The following is a 23,246-nucleotide window of genomic DNA, read 5'->3' on the forward strand; positions in this document are numbered from 1 at the left end:
GGGTCAAGAGCACAACCAAGCTCTCTCATGGAGTGTGGAAGAGCTTTGGTAGCTGGGAAGGGGGAACTGTAACTGTCTTAGTCAGGGTTCCTTTTGCTCTGAAGAGACACCATTACCACAGCAGTTATTATAAAGGAACTCCTTTATTGGGGCTTGCTTGCAGTTTAGAGGTCTAGTCTATAATCGTCATGGTGGGACATGATGGCATGCAGGCAGATATGGTGCTGGAGTTGAGAGTCCTACATCTTGATTGGCGGGCAACAGGAATTAGTCTGAGACGCTGGGTAGTATCTTGAGCCTAGGAGACCTCAAAGCCCACCCCTAGAGTGATGTACTTCCTCCACACTTACTTCAGCAAGGCCATTCCCTTTGGGGGGCCATTTTCTTTCAAACCTCCACACCAACCAATGGAGATACCCCCACTTGTTAAACCTCTCCAACAACATACCAGGAAACTCTGGCTAGAGCCAGAACAGTGATTTTTATTTCATTTTTACCATTGGGAATAGTCCTCTGAGTAGATTTTAAATCTACCTTGTCTTCTGTTTGATTTTTCAGATTAAAGTTCTTCGGCCAGATCGTTTAGAGAATTCAGTAAGAAAGTTTGTAACTGAAAAAATGGGAAGTGAATATATCCATGAGACTACAGTTCATCTGAAAGAATCGTACAAAGAGTCCACTGCTCAAACACCGCTGATCCTCATTCACACCTATGGTGAGCTATCTGGACAGCGGAGCCATGGTGCAGTTCCTAGCAACATGTAAACTGGGGGTGGTGGCCCACACTATAATCCCAACGCTAAGTGGGGACAAGAGGACCATAAATGCCAGGCCATCCTCGGCTTTGAGTTGTTTTATGCTAGCCTGTGCTGCATGACCCTACCTGGAAAAACGCCACCTCCTCCACCCCAAAAAGGAAGTGGAGAAACAGATTCTGTGTCCAGATGTTCTGTTTAAAAGCTTCATTCCTTTATCATCTTTGAAAAGGGATTTCAACTTTAAACTACATGAAAGATGAATCTTTCTAAAAATATAAAGGAATCAAGATAAAAATGTATTAGAGTTAGTTTTCTTGCAGAAAGTATCTTCAAGAACATTAAAAGAAAACAAATTGGGCTCCCCACTTACATTTATTAACTATTTCCATTAACAGTGATCTTTCAAAGGTCATGTACCATTCTGCGATGGACTAGGTGTGGCAGGGTCACATCGATCAGTTCCCAAACCATGATCACTCGTATTTGGCTCAGAATAAGCCGGCTCTCTAGTGGCTGTTTTTAAAGGAGCACGAGGTGACTGTCAGAAGTGAGCTGTGTCCCCCTAACCTGCGCACCACCCCTCGGCCGCTTCCTTTGCTCTGCAGGTCCTCAGGATAGCGCCTCAGTTTTCCTCAGGTCTCCACACTCCCCGAGTCAAGTGTGTCTTTAGAATTCACCATCCCCCCACTTGGGCTCCACAGGCACCCCCCCACACACAGAAGGTCTTCTCACCGGGGCAGTGTGCCAGGCTCTGTGCCCGACACCTGTAAAGATGCTGTCTGCTTACTGGAAACTTCCCCCAGCATGGCAGCAGGCTGCTGGCCAGCCCTCAGGTCAACAGCAGACCAGAGGGAAGAAGACATACCTCTCTCTCTTTAGGAGATAGCTAGGGTTTGGCAACACACTTTTCCTAACACACTTTTGCTGCCAAAACCTGTCGACAAAGTCTCCGAGACCATATCTAGTGTCATGTTTTTTAAACATGATGTTGTAACTGGGTTAGCAGCTTCATCGCCCACTAGAGGGCAAAGGGACGTGCGGGGACAGGTGTGACAAGAGGCCAATTGTGTCTAACTCATGGGCAGTTACCATTCCCAAATGTGGGGAAACTTGTATCACAGGCCAGCGAGTGGCAGAGACAAACTTTGAACTGTAGGCTTTCGTTCCCTAACCCGAGTCATTCTGCGGCTCTGTCGTCTCCCACCACCCCCTCAGGAAGTGCAGGACTGCTTTTGCTGAGGGAACTAAGTGAGCTTACAGGTTTGGGCACCTCTCCATGTTGTCGTGCAGGGATTGACCTCAACAACATCCTCCTGAGATTCGCACAAGAGTTAAAAGGAACAACACCACAGGTGACGATGATTTCCCTGGGCCGAGGCCAGGCAGCCAAGGCGGAGGAGCTCATCTTTAAGGCCGTGGGCAGAAAGAATCAGTGGGTCTTCCTCCAGAACTGCCACCTCGCAGCATCCTTCATGCCAAGGCTCTGCGCTATCATAGAGTCGTAAGTGTCACCTCTGTCTGGGAGCAAGTGAATTACCCACTATGCGAAGTCACGGCAAAGAGCAATGCCTTCTGTGCGCGGCAAAGCTAGAGACCGCGCAGCCGCCCTGAACGCTGTCCTGAGAGCACACTGGCTTCTCTTTCTCTCCTTTTAATCCCCTGTGTAGATCGTGTTCTCCGTCTTATTTAGCACTTGCTCATGTATAATCTATGACATGGTTCTTAGCATTTCACATGACTCCAGCACGGCAAAGCCCAGGGCCTCAAGTCCTCCCACAACCGTGTTTTCCACTCTGGCTCCAACCTTCCCCTCTGCGCTGACTCGCTTGGTGTCCACACACTCGGTCGTCTTGTTTGCTGCATTCTGTAACTCGATTGCTGTAACGACAAGGGAAGGAAAAGCCAGCAATAGGTGAAATTAGAAATGTTTTAATTAAGCCAGTTATGTTCCGCAGGATTTTCCTCCTGTCGTGGTTTACTGTCTTCCTAGTTTCTATGGCAAAAAATGTGGAGCAAGGACATGAAGGTCCAATCTTGTCATTCTTGTGCTTTCTGAAGGAGATGTCTGTGAAACTGATGCCCAGCTTAGGTTTCTAAAGTCTCTCCTACAGTTGGCTCTGCTCTCAGACTGTTACTCTCCTGGCAGTTTAAAAACTGTTGGGGGAAAAAAAGCACATTTGGTGAAATCGCCCAAGATCAGAGGGCAAAGATTAATCAGTATTAATGACATTAATAGATGCAGACTTTGGGCTGGGTAGTGGTGGCACATGCCTTTAATCTCAGCACTTGGGGGCAAAGGCAAGATGGATCTCTGTGAGTTCAAGGCCAGCCTCGTCTTCAAAAGCTAGTTCCAGGACAGGCTCCAAAGCTACGGAGAAACCCTGTCTTAGAAAAACATAGATGCAGTCTTTGTGCACATCTTACATCATTGAAGACACTCGCAGGGCATCTGCTCTTTGCCACTGCCAGCCTAGGCACTGGAGACATAGCGCACCCAGATAGAGGCTGAGGGTGCTCCACTAGCAGAGAGTACTCTCAGGAGCAGCAGCTCAACAGAGATCGGCACCATGTTGTGCTTTGCTCTTTGTTTTGTTGGGTTTTTTCTTTTTTGAGAGATAGAGAAAACATGAAGCTGGGTGGATAGGGAGGTGAGGAGGATCCAAGAGGAGTTAGAAGAAAGGAAAAGATGTAGTCAAAATATATAGTAAAAAATTCTCAAAAATAACATTTTTAAGTGGCTATTTAAAAATGAAAGATTTCTGGGAAGGGAAACAGAAGAGATCTCCACGTAAACTTGGGAAGGGGGACGGGAACTGGAGGGAGTGGGTTGGGAGAACTGGGGACATTGGCAGGTCGGGAGCAGGACTGAGAGGGAAAGCAACAAGAGATATCTTGATGGGGGTAGAAGGGGACATTTCAGGGTTAGGGAGAAACCCGGTGCCAGGGAAACTCCTAGGAATCCACAGGATGACCCCAGCTAAGACTCCTAGCAACAGTGGAGAGGGTACATGAACTGGTCATCTACTGTCATCAGATTGGTAACTACCCTAATTGCCATCAGAGAGCCTTTACCCAGTAACTGATGGAAGCAGATGCAGAGATCCACAGCCAAGCACAGGGCTAAGCTCTTGGGAATCCTGAAGAAAGAGAAGAGGGATTGTACAAGCCACGGGTGTCAAGGTCATGATGGAGGAACCCACAGAAACAGTTGACCTGAGCTCATGGCAAAATACGGACTCTGAACCAACAGTTAGGGAGCCTGCCTGGGACCAATCTAGGCATGTGTGTGACAGTTGTGTAGCTTGGTCTGTTTGTAAGACTTCTAGCGTTTAGCTGGCTTTTGGGAAACTGTTCCCCATGCTGGAGTACCTCGCCAGCCTTTCTGCAGAGGGAAGAGCTGGGTCCTGACTCTACTTGAAGTGCCTATGGGAGGCCCCAAGAGAAGGGAGGAGAAATGTGGTCAGTATATAAAATGGGAAAAAAAGTTAATAAAATAAAATTAAAAAGAGAAAAATTCCTCAATCTAGGTGCTAAATATATGCATAGTACGTTACTAAGGAGGAAAATACCAAGCTAGAAATAATGTGTACAGTATGATATTTTTATTTAAAAATAAAAGGAGAATCAAAAGAAAAAGAAAGCATTTAGTGGAATTATAGGTTAATTGGGTTATTTTCATTTTCTGTTTCATTTTGTATTTCAATGGTTGTTTTGCTTTTTTTTGGCTTATTCTATAAAATTGTATTATGTGTGCGTGAGAGTGTATGTGTTGTGTATGTGAGCACATGTCGCATGTGTCGTATGTATTTGAGCTCCTGTGTATGCATGTGCACGCTGCAGCACACATGGCAGCCAGAAGACCGCTTTCAAAGCCACTTTTCTGCTTCCAGCACGTGGGTCCTGGGGATGATACGCAAGTTGTCAGGCTCAATGGCAGAGACTTTATTAACCATATTATTTAAACATTTTAGAAGTGATTTTAGATTTGCATTACATGGACAATACGATCTCTCTTCACCTTTTTTCCTAGTTCTCATTCTTATGGTTAGCCTACCACTGTTCCTAATGTACATGGACTTTTTTTCTGAGTTGTTTGGAAGTTAACTACAGACACAATGTCACTTGACCCTCAGTGCCTCGCTGTGCTTTGGCCATCTCATCAGCAGAGCTACTTTCTCACCGTATAGGTCCCAATACAGTGGTTTCTGTTGCATGTCTGTCTTTTTCGTCTCCCTTAGAAGGGCGGAGCTCCTCAGTCTGTCTCTCTCTTTCCATCTCCGATGGCTCAGAGACACCTATGTCGTGACTGTCCTGCAGTGGTATCCACTCTGCACTCTACAGGCTGTGTGCACGCGGGGCTGTGATGAACGCTTCTGTCACAAGATAGCAAACTTACAATATTACGGATGGGCTTTCGGGTTTTGTTTGTTTGGTGGCTTGGTTGTTTGGGCAATGCTTTTGGTAGCTCAATCCTGAGCATGACCTTCATCGACAACAGCGTCACGCTATAATGTCAAAAGCTGGGTGTACTCAAGAGTTCTCCACTTGAGCTTGCCTGCTGCGTCCTCATGTGCAGACATGAAGATGGTGAATTGCTAGACCTTTGCAGGGTAGCTTGTCAGCAGGTATACAATGTCACTCCATGTTCCTGGTGATGCTGAATTTGATCATGTAATTACAGTATCTGCCGCTCATTGAAACTTTCAGAACTTTTCTGTATATTAAACAGTCCCCAATAGTTTCCCATGATAATATGTGACTGAATTATTACTACCCAATTTGCCAAATATTTTTAACTGCTCCCTTTTACTCTCTGTTTCTGTCCCCAGCACCTCACACAGAAAGAGTCATGTAATAGCAGGCCACCATGACAAAAAGGATCTCTCCTCTCCGGTCCACTGGTTCATTTACATCTATGAATCTATCAATGTGGCTGTTGTCCCCTGTACTCATTTGACTGAGCCAGGTCCTACTGTTACTTACTTTGCTGTTCAGTTGTCCCAGGTCTAACCTGGAATTCACCCCACCCCACCCCACCCTGGCTTTTTGACATAGCTATATAAACAAGGCTGATCTTGAACTTGTAACCCCTGATTCCCTCCCAAGTGGAAGCATGTACTGCCACCCCTGGCTTTCACATGGGTTGTGTTTTATAAGTTTTCTCAAGTTTCTGTAATGAGTATTTATGACTTTTTTTACTTAAGGGAATCAGAAATGGATGAATCTTATACAGTTCTGTGTGCACTATCAAAGCCCTCGTGGCGAGTGGCAGCTCTGACTGAGATGATGTGTAAGGTCACAGCAACGTTAAAATGTTCTGACTTGGGACTGGAGAGATGGCTCAGAGGTTAAGAGCACTGACTGCTCTTCCAAAGGTCCTGAGTTCAATTCCCAGCAACCACATGGTGGCTCACAACCATCTGTAATGAGATCTGGTGTCCTCTCCTGGCCTGCAGGCATGGAGGCTGAACTCTGTGTGCATAATAAATAAATCTTTAAAAAAAAATGTTCTGACTCTAAGAAGACGGTGCACGCATCTTTAATATTTACATTTTTATTTTGCAGATTTAGTAATCCAGATATGACGTTAGACCCTGACTTTAGGCTTTGGTTGAGCTCAAAATCATATGGTTCTTTCCCAATTCCTATTCTTCAGAAGGGCGTGAAGGTAAGAACAAACAGGCAGGGCTTCAGTGTTGACTGGCAAGCCCTGCTTGGCTGCAGAGCCTTGTCACTCATTATTCTAAATCAAGAAGAGCACTCACGGTGCACTCAGGTCAGCTTTGGCGAGGTGGGGAGGGTGCTACCATAGTATGTAGACCTGCATTCAATAACACTTGCGTCTCAAAGAGGACGTTCTTCTTCCAGTTGCTGTAAACCAAGACACATACATTTTTCTTTCCCACCTTCTACTTTTTCCCCTCAAGACACCATCTTGCTATGTTGCCCAGGCTGGCCTTGAACTCCTGAGCTCAAATGACCCCCAACTTCAGCTTCTTGACTATGTGGCATTTTCTTATTTCTATTCCTCTTAACCATTTTATGGCTGGTTAACTCTCTGGAAAGTTCTCCAGAAGGCAAACAAACTATTTGCTAAAATAACCTTAATTGTGGGTTATGTCTGACCTCTGAAACCCAACTATGAAGGCTCAGTCAATCCTGTCAAAGGCCCAGCTGCCTAAAGACTTTGCACAATGAGAAACCAATGAAGACATGGGCAAAACCCACTTAGCAAAAAACTAGCCACACCTCCCTGCAATACTGCTCCCTAGTGTTTCCCTTCTCCCAGGGCCACTTCCCAACAGCCCTGCCCTGGAGCAGACAGAGAAATATGAGACTTCCTGCTGTAACTTAAGATGCCCTGTTTACTTCCCAAGACCCAGCTGACTGTGACCTCAAGTGGCCTTTTTCCTTTGGCCAGGAGGAAAAATTGGGAGGCAGTAGTAAGAAAGAGGGACATAGAATTTCAAAAACCTTTGTTTTGATCAGGCCCATTGCTCTAGTTCCACTTTAAGAGTCTATCAATTAAGCTTGGCATAGTGGTGCATGCCTTTAACCCTAACGGCAGGGAGACAAAGCAGGAGATGGGTCTCTATAAATTGAAGCCAGTCTGGTTTATATCTCCATTGGGAGTTCCAGGCCTGTCTCAAAACAAAACAATGGTCAGAAACCCTCCTTCCCAAAATTATGCACTTAGATCTCTAAGGAAAAGTATCCCTATTTCTGTAACTCAGGAGGGGAAGAGGGGCTACCATGGCAGCCATCTGTATGCTCTAGTAACGTCCTGGAGCCCCATCGTGCACAGGCACATACAACTCCCACTACATTGCCCCATTGTGATTTTGAATCTAGAAATCTCGGGTTCATGCACACACATATGCTCATCCATATAATGCATCTGCATAGCCACACAGTATTTATGTGCTGTGTATCGTAAGAATCACATAAGCTGCTTCATTTGCCAATGCTTATATATAAACTCTGGAAGCAGGTACCCATTATAAGATCCTGGTTATCTCTGACTAGCAGCCACACACACATATTAAAACCGTTGCAATTAATCATCCCAGCCACTCCAGCGGAGCAGACAGCAGCTTGGATTCTCAAGGCAATCAGAACCTGGTCACGCAAAGTCACCACTCACTCTTTCAGTGTGACTGGCTGTGTCTGTTGGCTTAGCTGGTGTCCTGTTTCCTGAGGCTTGGCTCCCTGTGTGTGCTGCCTGGCTGGGGTTTGGCAGCTCCTTTCCCTAACCACAGCTTAGCGACCGCTGATTTAGCTAACTGACAAACTCCAAAGTTCTGTCCTTCCCTAACACAATGCTTGGGGTCACAGCAACAAGTATCATCCGGGTGCTGTGGTTTGTCTTTCAAATGTGAATTAGACAGACCTCTGTGAGTTCAAGGCCAGCCTCATCTATGTAGTAAGATCTGTACCAGCCATGGATGCAGACTCAAACCATGCCTCAAAAATAATATAGGAATAGAATGTGATACAGAATCTGAAATGATCCTTTTACAGAGGTGTTCAAGAGGCAAAAGCATAGCCTAGGCTTGGACTTGACCGCAGCTCTTGGAAATAGCTGTCAGCCATGTGTGCCACTGGTGCTGTGGGAAGGGGCCCTCCAGGGTGTGTTCCCATCTATAGTCACTTGGCATTTTCACTCCTTTTTAAAGATTGCTGTGGAGCCTCCCCAGGGATTGAAAAGCAATTTACTTCAAATGTTTGGATATGGCGGGAGCGGAGAAGTAACAGAAGAGATATTTGACAAAAATGACTGTGGACCATGGTGGAAAAAGATTCTATTCAGCCTCTGTTTTTTCAATGCTGTGATCAACGAGAGGAGAGTGTATGGAACACTAGGCTGGAATGCCCCTTACAAATTCAGTTCTTCAGACTTAGAGGTGAGTGTGGGCACCAGAGACACACGCTGAGCTAAGCTAGTACGTGTCTCCATGGGGCGAAGCGTTCACCTGGTGGGAAGGAAATGCACCGTGGAGCTAGGAAATGAGGACTGTCAAGCCAGCTGTCTAGAGTGCACTAGCAGCCCCATGGCTCGAGCTATACCGCAGGGCCTAGTTCCTTGAGTGAAATAAAGCAGTGTGGAAGGGAGCAAAGCTCAATACCTACCCACAGAGTCATTACAAGATGCAACTTGACAGCCTGGAGAGCTGGCTCCGCGGTTAGGAGCACTTGCTGCTCTTCCAGAGGTCCCAGGTTCAGTTCCCAGCATCTATGTAAGGGCTCACAATCACATGTAACTAAAGATCCAGGGGATCTGATGCCCTCTTCTGGCCTCTGTGAACATCAGGCACACGTGGTGCACAGATACATAGTCAGGTAAAACACCCATACACATAAATAAAAATAAAGATATCCTTTAAAAAAAGAAGTGCAACTCAGTGAATATAAGTGAAACGCTTTTGATCAGCTTCTGACATGTAAATCACTATAAAACATCTCTCAATATTAATTCAAAACAAGAAGGATTACCCTGGGTCACTGGGGCTGGGCAACTTAACAGTCTCATTTAGTTATTATCCTTTTTAGAGCACCTTCCTCCTATTGTGCCTTTTAGCAGGATATTTTCTTTTATGTTGTTGTTTTGCTTTTTTGTTGTTGTTGTTGTTGTTGTTGTTGTTTTCAAGACAGGGTTTCCCTCTGTAACCTTGGCTGACCAGGAACTCATTAGGTAGACCAGGCTGGTCTCAAACTCACAGAGAGCCTCTGCCTCCTGAGTGCTAGGATTCAAGGAGTGCACCACCACCCAGACTGAACATTTTCTTTATTGCTAATTAAAAGAAATGAACAATAATATCTGCTTAAACTTTTTCAAAGTTGCTGGGCAGTGGTGGTGCACGCCTTTGATCCCAGTATTCAGAAGGCAGAGGCAGGCAAATCTCTGAGTTTAAGACCAGCCTGGTCTACAGAGCAAGTTCCAAGACAACCACAGCTACACAGAGAAACCCTGTCTCAAAAAAACAAAACAACAAAATTCCCAAGTCAGTTTTCTTGCAGCTGTGCTTCTAATGTAGAATACTGCACCGTTCTGATTTTTTTTCTTATTTGTTTGTTGGGTTTTTTGTTTTATTTTTGAGGGGTTGTTTGTTTTCTAGGAAAGTCTTGATTCTGCCTATATCAGTAGCTCCCCTGGGCAGGAGGTCTTCCGTTCTTTTGTGTCTTATCTCTGTGTCCATCAGGTATTTCTACCTTCCCAAGAAGTCACATGCATGTAGTAAAGCTCATTATTTCTGGGATTGGCCAAGAATATAAAGTAAAACAGCTGCACACTGGAGAGCTGCCAAAGAGTGTGAGCACGGGGCCGCCTACCCACGCTGTCCAAGGCCCAGGGCAGACAAAGCATCATGGGAAGTTCCTCAGTGTGCATCAGAGAGCTGAGGGGGGAAATAATTACCTTCCATTCATCTGAATAGAGAAAGGAATTTAAGAAGAAACGGAGACAGTGTGCCTTTCTCCTCCCGGTGCTGGGGACCAAGCCCAGATCTCATACATGATGAGTGTCACCCTAAAACACAGCACTGTACCCAGCCCAGTATGTCTTAAATCTAACAAAGAAGAAAAGTGAAAAGGAGTTAACAACGTGAGGAAAGTAAGAGAAAAAGGTCAAATAAATAACAAATGAAGCAAGATGAAGACTGTTATCACGTATTGTATTAACTGTAGTATGCACAGGGTCCTGGGCCCAGTCCCTAGCACTTCGATGGATAATGCACTTCCGTTACTTTTATTCTTTTATCTACATTTATTTTATGCTGAATTTATTCCTGTGCCATCAGTTTTCATTTCTCCAGTTTTTTTTTTGGGGGGGGGGGGACGTCTTTTTCTTCTGTGCACCCTCCTCTTCTGACTTTGGAACAGATTGTTCCTTTTCAGTGGGGACCACCTAAGGGTGGCCGGGGAGCTCAGGGGTGGGTTAATCTGGCCGTGAGCTCTGTATATTCATCAGTACATCGTAGGTGCTTTCCTCACCTGGATGTGCTCAATGACCAGAGAGTCTTCATCTAAGCCCCTCAGTTCAGCATTGCTCTCTGCACTCATTTTTTGGCCCCTGACCCCGTGTCCCTCCCCACTGTCTGGCTTGGGCGCACCTACCAATGCCCCACACCGGAAGGGCGCACATGGCCTCTTTAAAGTGACATCATTCAGATATTAGGTGGCTTTCGGATATGCATATCCTTGAAGGCTTGGGCGGTTTCACAGGGGTCCTTAACATGGACACAAAGATTTGGATCTCTTGATTTACATGATTTTGTAGGTTTTCTGGGTCAAGAGAATAGCAAACCATCTTCACAGGTCACCTCAGGCCACTTAGAAAATGACCTGTGTGTCTTGAAAGCCTTATTGCACTACTGAAAAGAAGTTAAAAGAGGATTACTGGGAATAGAGAATTGGTAAAATGGCTAGGTAAAAATGTAAATATATAGTTTTTCTCTAGCTAGGAAAAAAAAAACAGAATAGTAGTGCTAAAAAAATTGGAACTATACAGGAACAAATTTAATAAGAAATTTACAGGTCCTGCATAAAGAGCATTATAAATTAGGGAGAAAAGGAACAACATTCTTGATGATTTAAAATGCTGAAAGTCGGCGGCCGGAACACCGGGCGGCGGAAGGCGGCTGGAACACCGGGCAGCGGAAGGCGGCCGGAGGACGCCCAGCGCAGCCGGCGGGACCGACTGGGACAGGCTGGAACTGGCTGGGACCGGAGCGGCAGCAGAGGACACAGGCTGCTGGCGGCGGGAACCATCCCAGCAGCAGAAGCAGGCAGCAGGGACCGCGCAACACCGAGAACAGATCGCCCCACTACAATTAAACCAAAGAAGTAGGCCTTCGGTTGGGGAGGTCCCTGGCAAAGGAGGAGCCGGGTCCTATTCCTGAAGACCTTTCTGAGGGGTGAGAGGGATCTTGCGCCCCCCCCCCCCCCCCCCCCCCCCGCAGGAACCAGGAAACAGAGCAAGGGCATTTTGTAAGAGGAGACCCTGGCCAGCAGGGAAACCTGAACCAGTTTTAACAGACCCCTTAGATAGCATCGATAGGAGGAGATGGGCAGGCGCCAAGGAAAGAATTCACCCAATAATCTGAAAAACAACATGAAAACACCAGAACCCAATGATCTTACAACAGAAGGTGTCCAACACCCTAACACAGAAGAAGTGGAAAAAATTGACTTTATGAAAGCAATAGAATCCCTTAAACATGTGAAAAATGACATTATAGAAATGGATGAGAAGTATAACCAAAAATTTGAAGAAATGAGTAAATACGTACATAATACCCTGGGAAACCAAGAAAGAACGATCAAACAGGTAATGGAAACAGTTCAAGAATTGAAAACTGAAATGGAAGCAAGGAAGAAAACACAAACTGAGGACCAGTTGGATATGGAAAATCTAGGTCAACGAGCAGAGACTACAGAAACAAGCATAATCAATAGAATACAAGAAATAGAAGAAAGAATCTCAGATTCTGAGGACACCATAGAGAAAATAAACGCTCTGATCAAAGAAAACTGCAAAGCCAACAAATTCTCATCACAAAACATTCAGGAATTATGGGACACAATAAAAAGACCAAATCTAAGAATAATAGGAATAGAAGAAGGAGAAGAGTCACAGCTCAAAGGCCCAGAAAATATTTTGATCAAACTTATGGAAGAAAACTTTCCCAACATAAAGATATTCCTTTGAATATTCAAGAAGCATACAGAACACCAAACAGACTGGATCAAAGGAAAACATCCCCTCGCCATATAATAATCAAAACACAAAATATACAGATTAAAGAAAGAATACTAAGAGCTGCAAAGGAAAAAGGCCAAGTAACTTATAAAGGTAAACCGATCAGACTTACACCTGATTTCTCTATGGAAACAATGAAAGCCAGAAGGTCCTGGATAGAAGTACTGCAGAAGCTAAGAGACCATGGAGGCAAGCCCAGACTACTATACCCAGCCAAGCTTTTGTTCACTATAAATGGAGAAATCAAGGCATTCCAGGATAAGAACAAATTTAAACAATACGTAGCCACGAACCCAGCCCTACAGAAAGTAATAGAAGGAAAACTGCAACCCAAGGAATCCAACATTTCCAACACTGCCTACAATAACTCGGGCATCTAGCGACCCTTCACTAGTACAACTCAAAGAAGGGAGACACACAAATTCTACTTCCAAAAACAATAAGAATATCCGGCATAAACAACCACTGGTCATTAATATCACTTAATATTAATGGTCTCAACTCACCTATAAAAAGGCACAGGCTAAGAGATTGGATACGAAAACAGGATCCAACATTCTGTTGTTTGCAAGAAACACATCTCAACCACAAAGACAGGCATCTACTCAGAGTAAAGGGTTGGGAAAAGGTGTTTCAAGCAAATGGTCCTAAGAAAAAAGCAGGTGTGGCCATATTAATTTCTAACAAAACTGACTTCAAACTAAAATCAATCAGAAGAGATCGAGATGGACACTTTATACTCATAACAGGAACAATTTGTCAGGATGACGTCTCAATCCTGAATATTTACGCCCCTAATATAAAAGCACCCACGTATGTAAAAGAAATATTACTAGGCCGGGCAGTGGTGGCACACGCCTTTAATCCCAGCACTCGGGAGGCAGAGGCAGGCAGATCTCTGTGAGTTCGAGACCAGCCTGGTCTACAGAGCTAGTTGCAGGACAGGCTCCAAAAAGCCACAGAGAAACAATGTCTCGAAAAAACCAAAAAAAAAAAAAAAAAAAGAAATATTACTAAAACTCAAGGCAGACATCAAACCACACACACTAGTAGTAGGAGACTTCAATACACCTCTCTCAGCAATGGACAGGTCAATCAGACAGAAACCTAATAGAGAAGTAAGAGAACTACTGGAGGTAATGAAGCAAATGGACTTAACAGACATCTATAGAACATTCCACCCAAATAGGAAAGAATATACCTTCTTCTCTGCAGCACATGGAACCTTCTCGAAAATTGACCACATACTCGGAAAGAAAGGAAACCTCCACAGATACAAAAAAATATCAGTGTCCACCTGTGTCTTATCAGATCACCACGGATTAAAGTTAGAAGGCAACAACAATGCTACTCCCAGAAAGCCGACAAACTCATGGAAACTGAACAGTCATCTACTGAACCACACCTGGGTCAAGGAAGAAATCAAGAAAGATTAAAGTCTTCCTTGAATTTAATGAAAATAAAGGGACAACATACTCAAACCTATGGGACACTATGAAAGCAGTGCTAAGAGGAAAGTTCATAGCACTAAGTGCCCACTTAAAGAAAACAGAGAAAGCATACATAGGAGACTTAACAGCACACCTGAATGCTCTAGAAAAAAAAAAAAAAGCAGACACTCCCAGGAGGAGTAGAAGACTGGAAATAATCAAACTGAGGGCAGAAATCAACAAAATAGAAACGCAGAAAACAGTCCAAAGAATCAATGAAACAAAAAGTTGGTTCTTGGAGAAAATCAACAAGATCGACAAACCCCTATCCAAACTAATTAAACAACAGAGAGAGAACACGCAAATAAATAAGATCAGAAATGAAAAGGAGGACATAACCACAGACACAGAGGAAATTCAGAGACTCATTAGATCTTACTACAAAAGCCTGTATGCCACAAAACTAGAAAATGCAATAGAAATGGACATTTTTTTAGATAAGTGCCACATACCAAAGCTAAACCAAAACCAGGTGAACGATTTAAATAGACCTGTTAGTCGCGAAGAACTAGAAACCGTTATCAAAAATCTACCTTCCAAAAAAAGCCCAGGACTAGATGGTTTCAATGCAGAATTCTACCAGAACTTCCAAGAAGAGCTAATACCTATACTCCTTAATGTATTTCACAATATAGAAACAGAAGAGTCATTGCCAAATTCCTTTTATGAAGCTACAGTTACCCTGATACCAAAACCACACAAAGACCCAACCAAGAAAGAAAATTACAGGCCTATCTCACTCATGAATATCGACGCAAAAATTCTCAATAAAATACTGGCAAACCGAATCCAAGAACACATTAGAAAAATTATCCATTATGATCAAGTAGGCTTCATCCCAGAGATGCAGGGCTGGTTCAACAAACGCAAATCTATCAATGTAATCCACCATATAAATAAACTGAAAGAAAAAAACCATATGATCATTTCATTAGATGCTGAAAAAGCATTCGACAAAATTCAACACCCCTTTATGATAAAGGTCTTGGAGAGATTAGGGATACAAGGGTCATACCTAAATATAATAAAAGCTATTTACAGCAAGCCGTCGGCTAACATTAAATTAAATGGAGAAAAACTCAAAGCCATCCCACTAAGATCAGGAACACGACAAGGCTGTCCACTCTCTACATACCTCTTCAATATAGTGCTTGAAGTTCTAGCAATAGCAATAAGACAACATAATGGGATCAAGGGGATTCGTATCGGAAAAGAAGAAGTTAAGCTCTCGTTATTTGCAGATGATAATGATAGTATACATAAGCGACCCCAAAAACTCTACCAAAGAACTCCTACAGCTGATAAACACCTTTAGTAATGTGGCAGGATACAAGATCAACTCCAAAAAATCAGTGGCCTTCCTATACACTAAGGATAAGGAAACAGAGAGGGAAATTAGAGAAGCATCACCTTTCACGATAGCCACAAATAGCATAAAATATCTTGGGGTAACTCTGACCAAGGATGTGAAAGATCTATTTGACAAGAACTTTAAGGCATTGAAGAAAGAAATTGAGGAGGACACCAGAAAATGGAAAGATCTTCCTTGCTCCTGGATTGGGAGGATCAACATAGTAAAAATGGCAATTCTACCAAAAGCAATCTATAGATTCAATGCAATCCCCATCAAAATCCCATCAAAATTCTTCACAGATCTGGAGAAGACAATAATCAACTTTATATGGAAAAACAAAAAACCCAGGATAGCCAAAACAATCTTATACAACAAAGGAGCGTCTGGAGGCATTACCATCCCTGACTTCAAACTCTACTACAGAGCTACAGTATTGAAAACAGCTTGGTATTGGCATAAAAACAGAGAAGTCGACCAATGGAATCGAATAGAAGATCCTGCCATTAACCCACAAACCTATGAACACCTGATCTTCGATAAAGGAGCTAAAAGTATACAATGGAAAAAAGAGAGCATCTTCAACAAATTGTGCTGGCAAAACTGGATGTCAACATGTAGAAGAATGAAAATAGATCCATATCTATCACCATGCACAAAACTCAAGTCCAAATGGATTAAAGACCTCAATAGCAGTCCGAACACACTGAACCTGATAGAAGAGAAAGTGGGAAGTACTCTACAACACATGGGCACAGGAGACCACTTCTTACGTATAACCCCAGCTGCACAGACATTAAGGACCTCATTGAATAAATGGGACCTCCTGAGACTGAGAAGCTTCTGTAAAGCAAAGGACACTGTCACTGAGACAAAAAGACAACCCACTGACTGGGAGAAGATCTTTACCAACCTCGCAACTGACAAAGGTCTGATCTCCAAAATATATAAAGATCTCAAGAAACTAGACCGCAAAAGGCTAACCAACCCAATTATAAAATGGGGCTTTGAGCTGAACAGAGAATTCTCAACAGAAGAACTTCAGATGGCCAAAAGACACTTAAGGTCATGCTCGACTTTCTTAGCGATCAGGGAAATGCAAATCAAGACAACTTTAAGATACCATCTTACACCTGTCAGAATGGCTAAAATAAAAAACACCAATGATAGCCTGTGTAGGAGAGGTTGTGGAGAAAGGGGTACACTCATCCATTGCTGGTGGGAATGCAAACTTGTGCAACCACTTTGGAAAGCAGTGTGGCGGTTTCTCAGGAAATTCGGGATCAACTTACCCCTGGACCCAGCAATACCACTCTTGGGAATATACCCAAGAGAGGCCTTATCATACAACAAAAGTATATGCTCTACGATGTTCATTGCAGCATTGTTTGTGATAGCCAGAACCTGGAAACAACCTAGACGCCCTTCAATGGAAGAATGGATGAAGAAAGTATGGAATATATACATATTAGAGTACTACTCAGCAATAAAAAACAAGGACTTCTTGAATTTTGCATACAAATGGATGGAAATAGAAAACACTATCCTGAGTGAGGTAAGCCAGACCCAAAAGGAGGAACATGGGATGTACTCACTCATATTTGGTTTCTAGCCATAAACCAAGGACATTGAGCCTATAATTAGTGATCCTAGAGAAGCTAAATAAGGAGAACCCAAAGAAAAACATATAGGCATCCTCCTGAATATTAACCTTCATCAGGCGATGAAAGGAGACAGAGACAGAGACCCACAATGGAGCACCAGACTGAAATCTCAAGGTCCAAATCAGGAGCAGAAGGAGAGAGAGCATGAGCAAGGAACTCAGGACCGCGAGGGGTGCACCCACACACTGAGACAATGGGGATGTTCTACTGGGAACTCACCAAGACCAACTGGCCTGGGTCTGGAAAAGCCTGGGATAAAACCGGACTCAGTGAACATAGCAGACAATGAGGACTACTGAGAACTCAAGAACAATGGCAATGGGTTTCTGATCCTACTGCACGCACTGGCTTTGTGGGAGCCTATGCAGTTTGGATGCTCAACTTACTAGACCTGGATGGAGGTGGGGGTTCCTTGGACTTCCCACAGGACAGGGAACCCTGATTGCTTTTCGGGCTGGGGGGGGCGGGGACTTAATTGGGGGAGAGGGAGGGAAATGGGAGGCGGTGGCGGGGAAGAGACAGAAATCTTTAATAAATAAATAAATAAATAAAAATGCTGAAAGTCTTGGGACAGCTTTACACGGTCAGCACACTACCTGTCCCCAGTTTCCAGATGGGAGCAGAGCCATGAGCCCTTGGGACTTTGCCCAGGTTACACAGTAAGTGGCAATGAGTGTCTTTCCCCTTTTATCTCCTGCTCCCTCTAGCCCAGCATACGCCTGTTCTCCAGGGAAGACCTCAGATAGAGCAAACTGTCCATTCTCCCAGTGCTAACTGCCAAATATAATGCTAAGTTACAACTAGAACTTAGAAGATATAAAATTGAAATAAATTCACAAAAAGAAATGTTAAATAAGCTATAAATACACACAAATTTTAAAGTGAAGGAATTTCCTTCCCCAGACATCAAAATACACACACAAAAAAATCCACTCTCCTGAAGTAAATAGTTTAGCAGAAAAGTTAAGTTGGTGTGACTCAGCAAAAAGCACAGAAATAGATCCAATACCGAAATTCTAAAATTAGCATAACTGTTCATGGTCATGGGATGTAGTGATGTGGATGCTTTGCCTGCGTGTATGTCTGTGTACCATTTATGGGCCTGGTGCCCAGGGAGGCTGGAGCGGGAGTTATAGATATGTGTGAGCTACCATGTGGGTGCTGGGAATCAAACCTGGGTCCTCAGAAAGAGCAGCCAGTGCTCTTAACCCCTGAGACATCTCTCCAACCACAGTGCCCCGCCCCCAAAATTTACTGCCAGTCAAAGTTCCCTCCAGTACAACTATACTCCTTGTGTCTTTCGATGCCTTCCAGCCTCTAGGAAGCACTGTTCCACCATCCATGTGGTCAGCTTGTTAATATATGACACCATAGTGTTTCAACAGAGTAAAAAGCCATACGAGTTGCCATAGAAACCAGGTGGTGCATGCCTTTAATCCGGTCGTGCACACCTTTAATCCCAGCCCTAGAGAGGATTATAGAATGGGAGGCAGCAACTCTCTCTGAGATTCTTGGAGGCAGGATCGCCATTTCAGACTGAGGTAGAGGTGAGAGGTGAGAGGCTGGCTGTTTTGTTTTTAGAACCTTCAAGTTGAACCCAATTTCTGAGTTTTTATTAATCATGCTTCAAAAATGTCTACATGTGCTCAGTACGCAGGCTTTTGTTTTAAAATCATTGCAATAGGGTGCTTGGTTGGATGTGCAGACATGGAGCTCACAGTGGGATCACATCTCTAATGGTTTCCGCGGTGAGCGCGCTAGGACTCACTCCGTGGAAGCACCAAAGGCTCCTGACAGAGACGGGTTGAGGGCCAATCTGTGTGCACTTGTGGGCAGAGGAGAGCCAGGAAGCCAGGAAGACACAGAGGGAAGGGCCCAGGAGAGCTGAGGACAGCAGACAGCAAGGGTAGGAAGGAGCCAGGGAGAAAGGGAAAGTGGTGGGGATTCATTCATATATGTGAGGTCACACCAAGGTCATTTTCAGGACACCAAGAACCTGCTGTTTTAGTCCTTGGTTGGGTGGGGGAGAGGGGTACTTCCCTTCTGCATCCTTCTGTGCCTTGGTACCCAGTGCCCTGTGCAGGTCAGCCACAGCTTAGCCACTGTTGGGGGAAAACACATATCCTGAGACTTTACTCCTCTCTGTTCCTGGTTGGCTGGCTGGTTTCCCAGCACTGGGGACCAAACCCTAGGGCCTTGCACATCCTAGACTCCAGTAAGCTGCATCCCCAGAATCTCCTTTATTATTATCATTTAATGTGTATGGCTGGATTGCCTGTGTGTGTGTGTGTGTGTGTGTGTGTGTGTATCAGATCCCCTGGAACTGGAGTTACAGACAGTTGTGAGCCACGTGGGTGCTGGGAGTGGAACCCAAGTCCCCTGGAAGAGCAGCCTGTGTTCCTCATCACTGAGCCATCTCTTCAGCTCCCCAAGTCCCCTTCTATTGAGTCAGGGTCTTACTATGTTGCCCAAGTTGGCCTTGAATTTATAATCCTCCCGCCTCAGCCTCCTAAGTAATCCAGGCTAGAGGACTGTACTTCTGGCCCCATCCCCTGTTTCGGAGAGAAACTGGCCACTCGAGAGTTGTTGGTGTTGTGAGATGTCAGCTTAACTAAAATCACATGCAGAACTAACAAGGCGCAGTGGCCTTCCACAGGTTTCCATAAAGATACTGGGAAATGTCCTCCCTGGCCGGTCAGAAATTCCATGGAAGGAGCTCAACTACCTGATTGCAGAAGTGACCTATGGTGGCCACATCACTGATAAATGGGACAAGCGATGCCTGAAGACCCTCTTCAACAAGTTCTGCAGCCCTGAAGTGCTGAAGGCTAACTTCAGTTTCTCCAGCGATGAGGTAAGAAGCGAGTGTATCGTCTTAATTATGCCTCACCAGGCTTGGCTGCGTCCTTTCTGTCCTCAACCAAACGTTACTTGAAACCCTTACCATTCAGAACCAAACTAACTTCCCATTGGTCTATTTGTTTGTTTATGTTTTTGTGTTTTTTTGAAACAGGGTTTGTCTGTGTAGCTCTGGTTGTCCTGGAACTCATTCTGTAGACCAGGCTGGCCTGGAACTCAGAGATCCGCCTGCCTCTGCCTCAGTGCTGGGATTAAAGGTGTGTGCCACCCCCCCCAACTTGCCATTATCCTATTAAATGCCAATGAATAAAAAGAATGGTGAGGAAATCGTGTGTGCCCTCTGAGGACCTCGAGGGCTATACACAAAGCACAAGGAGGCCGGAGCAAGCAGTGCGTACAGACCACAGCGTCCACGCCAGTCAACGTGCATGTGTTTCCCATGGGTTGCCAAAGCTTCCATTTGCCCAGCCTGCAGTCAGGGACTCTGAGGTTGAGGTCCACGGGGTGGAGCTCACACAGCACCAGTATGAGGCAAAGCTGGCGTGCAGGAGCTCCGTCTCCCACAAACATCCGAGGTAGAAAGCTCCAGATCTCACTGTTTACTCCCGTCACCCCCTTAGTGTTTGCCCTCCTTGTGGGCAGAGTGCCAGGCTAGACCCCGGCAGTTGTGCTCTGTGGAATGTTTGCTACCGAGGGAACAACTCTGTGACCTCTGACCCGCAGGGAGGGAAGTGTGGAGTGGTAAGTGGACAACAGGAGAGGAGAGGGATGAGGCTCTGCACCAGACCTGGGCCTGGTGTCATGGAGAGGGGTAGAGGTCAGACCCAGATCGTCTTCCTAGCGTCTTGGAAATACAGCGATGAAGGAAGTAATATCTGAGGGAAACTCTTTGGTAAAGCACCATGCCATTACATATTGGAAGCACGCAATCTGATTTTGATTTTATAGGGGATTATAGTTAAGAGATTACATGAATCACAGAAGAGACTTTAAACTTTGGACTCTTAAACATTGTTGAGACTTCAGGGACTTTTGAAGTTGGACTAAATGTGTTTTACATTATGGATACTGTTACAACAACGCTTTTGGGGGTCAGGAGGTGGAATGTGATAGCTTGATTATAACTGACCCTGATAAGCTCACAGGGAGTGGCACTATTGGGTGAAGTGGCCTTGATGAAGGAAGTGTCACTGTGGGATAGGCTTTGAGGTCTCTTTTGCTTAAGCTTTTGCTCAGTGTCACAGTCCACTTCCTGTTGCCTTCTGATCAAGATGTAGCCAGCACCATGTCTGCCTGCACACTAACATGCTTCCTCAGATATCACTTCCTTCATCGCTGTATTTCCAAGACGCTAGGAAGACGACCTGGGTCTGACCTCTACCCCTCTCGATGACACCAGGCCCAGGTCTGGTGCAGAGCCACCATGATGATAATGGACTGAACCTCTGAACTGTAAGCGAGCCACCCTAATGAAATGTTTTCCTTTATAAGAGTTGCCATGGTCACGGTGTCTCTTCACAGCAATGGAAACTGTAAGACAATCCTCAAGTCAGTCCCTAATATAAAATTATCCTTGAAAACCTTTAAAAATTGCTCAGTAACGATAGTATGCTCGGCTTCTGGATTTTTTTCTTTTTTTTTTTTTTTTTTTTTGGTTTTTTTCGAGACAGGGTTTCTCTGTGGTTTTGGAGCCTGTCCTGGAACTAGCTTCTGGTAGACTAGGTTGGCCTCGAACCCACAGAGATCCGCCTGTCTCTGCCTCCCAAGTGCTGGAATTACAGGCGTGCACCACCACCGCCCGGCTTATGCTCGGCTTTTGTATGTGGACTTGCACTGAGTGAGTGTAAGTGAACAGGAGATAAATTATTTTATCTATATATAGTTTGTTTATATATGTAGTTATATATATATATATATATAGAGAGAGAGAGAGAGATTGTTTTTCATTGCAACATACCATGCTAACAAAAATGTATTTCTGAAATTTTACATTTCAATTGTTTTAAAACCCTGAAACTTTTATGACCATTCCAGCTTGCCAATCCTTCCTATGCACTGTAATAATCTTAGTTCCTTTCGCTAATAATATCTTTATCAGTGACTTTGTTCTCTAGTGTGTCCTGTGTCCTTCACCAGGTCTTCAGTGAAAGCTGCTACCACCAGCCTCCTGACCATATTAAATAATATGTTTCTCTTCCTGGTCACTGATCATTCATTCTTAATATCTGTATTAGACAGATGTCTATAATTTGACAAATGCCTAAAATGACAAAAACCAGCTGTGCTGCTTTGGGCCTGTTTCAGTACAGGACATCATGACAGGAGACAAAGATGGGCAGAGTAGTCATCCCAGTGTCTCCTCCAGTGACACACAGCGCTCTAACCTCCTCCCTACTTAGCAGGCAAGGCTAATCTCCCTTCTAATACGCAAGGCCTTGGCCTCCTTCACATGGCTTCTACAGGTCGCACTAAAGGCCCTGTGCTTCGTTACCTGTGGGCATGTCTCATCAAGGCAATAGAACTCCTTAGTCCTTAAACCACCTCCCCCTTCCCAACAAGAAAGTTACATGTGAGTGTTTGCAATGGAGTGGCCCCAGGTATTGCTTTTAATAGACACCCTGTACCATATAGAAATAAGAGCCTTTGCCGGGTGGTGGTGGCGCACACCTTTAATCCCAGCACTCGGGAGGCAGAGATAGGCGGATCTCTGTGAGTTCGAGACCAGCCTGGTCTACAAGAGCTAGTTCCAGGACAGGCTCCAAAACCACAGAGAAACCCTGTCTCAAAAAACCAAAAAAAAAAAAAAAAAATAGGAGCCTTTGACACAGAAGGTCGTGGGGAGTTACTGCCTCCATGCATTGGCTGGAGGAGATTCTTATTCATGTAACACTAACAAAGTCCCTCACCTTTCAGGGGTACCAGCCAGTGCCCAGCTCTGCAAGCTTACAGGACTGCATACACATTATCCAGTCCTTGCCTGATGACGACTCTCCTGAAATCTTGGGGATACACCCCGAAGCCACACACACCTGCAGTGAAATCAAGTGTCAGAAGTTCATTGAAAATCTCATCACCATGCAGCCAAAAGCTGCTCCTGTCAACCTCATGATCAAGTAAGAGGACACGGGGAAATGCCAGCTAAAGTCTTGATAAACAAGTATGACTTGCATGATATAGAAAACTCCATGTTGTTTCCTCTGCACACCCACTCACCTGCACTCATGTGTGCGTGCACACACACACACACACACACACACACATACGCACCAAGCATACAGTAGTTAATAAATATTCATTGGATGGGTGACTGAAATGGACCCGGTGAGTTGTCTTCTAAGTGAATTTGGTTTGGGTTTTTTTTGTTTG

The 23,246-nt window shown here is 44.6% G+C and overlaps 1 protein-coding gene across 1 annotated transcript in view; it reads left to right on the top strand.

The window, feature by feature from the left end:
- Positions 1–23,246, top strand: part of Dnah14 (dynein axonemal heavy chain 14) — a 257,032-nt gene that overhangs the window by 214,768 nt on the left and 19,018 nt on the right. Inside the window, exons 73-78 of the mRNA XM_041635247.1 lie at positions 559–715; positions 2,049–2,259; positions 6,324–6,426; positions 8,435–8,662; positions 19,678–19,875; positions 22,794–22,993. Of these exons, the coding sequence (XP_041491181.1) occupies positions 559–715; positions 2,049–2,259; positions 6,324–6,426; positions 8,435–8,662; positions 19,678–19,875; positions 22,794–22,993 (1,097 nt within the window). The remainder of the gene's footprint in view (positions 1–558; positions 716–2,048; positions 2,260–6,323; positions 6,427–8,434; positions 8,663–19,677; positions 19,876–22,793; positions 22,994–23,246) is intronic.

This window comes from Microtus oregoni, unplaced genomic scaffold (genome assembly GCF_018167655.1).
Source record: "Microtus oregoni isolate MIOR12 unplaced genomic scaffold, Mior012 000047F_ref0000412, whole genome shotgun sequence".
Taxonomy (NCBI): domain Eukaryota; kingdom Metazoa; phylum Chordata; class Mammalia; order Rodentia; family Cricetidae; genus Microtus; species Microtus oregoni.